We start from the raw sequence: 4,110 nt of genomic DNA on the forward strand, positions 1-4,110 counted from the left end.
TTCTCTATTCTAATTATTCTCAAGAAAAGAATTTAAAGGATTTAAAGCAACTAATTATGACCATACCTTTGGGGTGATCCAAAGGAAAGAATGCTATATTTGGAATCTGAAGATCTGAGAATACAAACAGACTTTGCCACACACTACCTGTGTCAACCCAAGAAAGTCCTGCACCTTCCTAGGTGGCCTCTGCAATGAAGGGTGCTGGGCACATCATCTCCAAAATTCCAAGCAGCTCTGAGTCTACAATCCTGTATTTTGATATAAAATATCACTCCAAATAGTGAGAAATTCACTTCCTTTAAGGTTTCAGCAAATTCTTTAGTTGTGTATTAAGGACTGGTAGGTCCCACCTTTCAAGAGGCTTGAAACAGACACCAGAGTTCTGACATTCCTAAAAAATGGAAACATAAATTTGAAACTCAAGGAATTGTGGAATTGAATCTTGTAAACTAAAAGTAAACAATCAAATTAATAAAGACCAAAAAATAAAAAAAATAGAAACATATATGTTCATGGAATAGACAGTGTCAAGATGCCTACAGTCTCACTGAAAACTAAAGTTTTAGTTTACACAGTTGATCTGGCAATACAAAGTATTCAATAAACGGTCCATTTATCTATTATATATGACCTATCCTTATGTATGTATACAGATACACATTTTTCATATGCTGGTATCTTGCAAAAGGGAATCAATCTAGGAATTGTCATGGTGTGTGTGTGTGTGTGTGTGTGTGTGCAGAGCAAGTCAGGAGTGCAGGTCCTGCTGAGTAAGTCAATTCAAAGAGGCTCAGGTTGTACACTGGGATAGATATTTCCAATTAATTGATTGAATTGAATGGTTGCAGTAGAATGTTAAGCCATATTATGGCCTTTGAAAAGGGCCTGATTGCCTCTGTGACACAGAGATTAAGAATGGATTGAAGTTCATGGCCTTTGTATTAATAACGTGCTTCTGTGCTCTGCTTTTAGCATTTGATATCCTCTACTCATATATTGTTTCAAGATGAAGAATTACAGGATCCCAGAAGACACGAGCAATTGTACGATCATGGGATTCTTCCTTATGGAATTCTCCAGCATCCGAGAGCTGCAGGTCTTACACGCTATTCTTTTCTTGCTGATATACATTGCAGCCCTGAGGGCAAATCTCCTCACTATCGCTGCCATTGTCATTGACCCACACCTTCATTCTCCAATGTATTTTTTTCTGAGCAACTTATCCCTGTTTGATCTTGGCTGCATCTCAGTCACTCTTCCCAAATTCATTGTAAATTCCCTGACAGGCAATTGGTCTATTTCTGTCCATGGCTATGCTGCTCAGATTTTCTTTTTTATTTTCTTTGCTGGGACAGAATTTGCTTTGCTTGTGGTTATATCCTATGACCGCTTTGTGGCCATCTGCCACCCCCTGCACTATGAGGTCACCATGACCCCACGCCACTGTCTTTGGGTGGCCATTGGTTCATGGGTGAGTGGGCTTCTCTATTCAGCTCTGCATACAGGGAACATGTTCCGCCTGCCTTTCTCAGGATCCAATGTGATCCATCAGTTTTTTTGTGATATTCCTCATGTCCTGAATGTCTCAACTTCTGAGGTTCATGATACTGAGTATATACTCCTTGCCACCAGTGCAACTTTAGCTTCATTCTGCTTTGGATTTTTAATTATATCCTATACTTATATCTTCTCCACTGTATTTAGGATGCCCTCTGTGGAAGGACGCTACAAAGCTTTGTCTACCTGTTCACCACAATTGATTATCCTCTTCTTATTCCTTCTTGCTGGCATGGTCACAGTCTTGGGTCCCATATCAGACACTTCCCCTGTCCAGAATCTTCTGATTTCAATGACCTACACAATATTACCTCCATTTATGAATCCTATTATTTATAGTCTGAGAAAGGTGAAAATCAAGGTAGCACTGGGGAGGATAATCAAAATGACATTTTTTCCCAAGAAAGAAATGTCCATCTTTGAAAAAATAAAAAACTAAAAGAATGTAAGAATGAGATATTGCATGCACAAGGTAACCAAAGAAACAGCCTCAAAATGAAATTAATAGTTAATGTTTTCTCTACAAAAAATAAAGCACCCAAATACTCAGTTTGGAAATTTTTTTCATTTCGACAAAGGAATCATTCATTAACATTTTTATTATTTACTTTCTTAGGTACTGTATAAACTTGTTTCTCAATTTAATTATTCATTGTCCTCTTTGAGAGTGAAGGACAAACCACAACTTGTGGGTAGTCTGAGCTGCCTTAATGGGGTACCACCTGCCCAATTCCAGTTGGCCAGTTGGGTGACTCCCGTCCTCTCTTGTCGTCTTCTGTCCTCTCCTCTCCTCTTGTCCTAAATACCTCCAATTCTAACCCTAAATGCCTCAGACTCTAACCCTAACCCTAACCCTAAATGCCTCTGACTTTCCTCACCTCGTTATCACCAAAGAAAGATAAGTTTTGATGGTGGAAAGCTACCTGGTTAATTTGGGGCTTACTGGCTAGGTTTCTTTATCAAAAATGAAGCCTTAAACCCAATTCACTCTGAATCTCATGGACTGGACAACAATTGATCCTTGCCTAAGCACCACTTAATGCTTATTTTTTGGGCCCTGCTGACTCAGAGTAAATGTAAATACTAACTATTTTCCTTTTGGTCATCAATCTTGAGGGTCTTACCCTCCCAGTTTGATTTTAAAGGGGCCATCCCTTAGTTCACTACTTAAAGAGGCCTATTTACTGAATGACTGTTGCTTCATTCAAAGTGAGAACCTGAAAAGACATTAGCTTATAATGGCCAAGGTATCCTATTGCATACTGGGACATTTCTAGTTATCCTGTTCGACATCTGGCCACTGTACCCAGATGGCTCTGGAGGAGAAAGGGAGGCTGGTGACTTTGCATAGCCCCCTTTCACTCAAAGTCAATTGCAAGTCATGTCTTTATTTCCCTGATGTCATGAGCCTCTTCAAGAACAAAGGACAAACCACATTCTGCCATGAACCTGATACAAAGGATTGAAATCAGTACACAAGTGAAGGAAGATTGATTGTTCAGTCTCCTTTGGGATTTTTCAAGTTCAAAGTATTTTTCAGACATTTTTTTAAGCACTGAGTCATGTTGGATGCTTCTGACTTCTAGCTTCAAGAAGCAAAATGAGAGAAGAGAGCAATCTGGAATTATGCCCAAAGACTTATTAAACTGTGTATACCCTTGTCTTATTCATTTGTTTTATTTCTTGTTTTATTCTGCAAATCAAAACTTAAATAAGTAAAAATTTTAAAAAGAATAGGCCAACCTCACATCATATTGCTTAAGAAAGAGTCTTGGGAAGACATGAGGAACAGATAGTGTCCTTCTTGTCCTTATCTCCAGCTAGTTACTCTAAAGATCTCTTACCTTTGGGTAATATCTAGAACTTTCTGTCTTGGTTGAGCTGAGTTGCCTTGATCCCAGTAGGAGAGCTCTTTCACTTTGTATTCTCTAATACATATTCTCCTACATATAATTCTTCTGATTTCTGTTTTGTTAAGATTTGGACAATTTTTCCCCATTTATTTGCTATGTGTATTCATTTTGGAATTGACATTAGATGGGAAAGGTGTCAAGCCTTGGATACAAAGCTTGGGATCACCTGTCCCCCGATAATAATGACAAATTGAATAGAAGCTAGACTGAACCCAATCATACCTCCTAGACTAATAACATTTCAAGGAGCAGACAGACATAATTTTAGTCCAGTTCTCCTTTTATTTGAGGAAAGCAGAATTATAGCCTCTGGCCCCAACTTCCTGCTTCCTCTCCTACCAGGAGTAAAGGCTCCTTGGGAGAAGGGTGGGAGAAGAAGAGGCTAGAGATGTTTATTCTGCCTTCCTTTAAGTCACACAAGGCTATCCCTCACTACTCTAGGACTTCAGTACATGTGGAGCCCTTCTTAATGTTACATTGCTTTATGTAATGCCATACTCTGTCATATCATATAAAAACAAATAGCAGTTGTCGACAAGAACATTCTAAATTGTAAGTGGAACCAGCATTGTATATTCAAGAGATAAAAAAGACTTTGTTTCACTTGAGGTGGTTGAGTTTGTTCTTGAATATACAA

General features: G+C 38.6%; 1 protein-coding gene across 1 annotated transcript; it reads left to right on the forward strand.

The window, feature by feature from the left end:
* The first annotated feature begins 1,009 nt into the window (after positions 1 to 1,009).
* LOC138177111 (olfactory receptor 14I1-like) lies at positions 1,010 to 1,999 on the forward strand. Its single transcript, XM_069108095.1, has one exon. It carries the CDS (start codon positions 1,010 to 1,012, stop codon positions 1,997 to 1,999), a length of 990 nt encoding a protein of 329 aa, XP_068964196.1.
* Positions 2,000 to 4,110: the final 2,111 nt, after the last annotated feature.

Source organism: Petaurus breviceps, unplaced genomic scaffold (genome assembly GCF_028583685.1).
Source record: "Petaurus breviceps papuanus isolate PSGF00001 unplaced genomic scaffold, PetGlider_PUasm1.0 90330, whole genome shotgun sequence".
Classification (NCBI taxonomy): domain Eukaryota; kingdom Metazoa; phylum Chordata; class Mammalia; order Diprotodontia; family Petauridae; genus Petaurus; species Petaurus breviceps.

Bases quoted from the DNA above. Each gene is read 5' to 3' on its own strand.
- LOC138177111 (XM_069108095.1), top strand. From the start codon at position 1,010: ATGAAGAATTACAGGATCCCAGAAGACACGAGCAATTGTACGATCATG.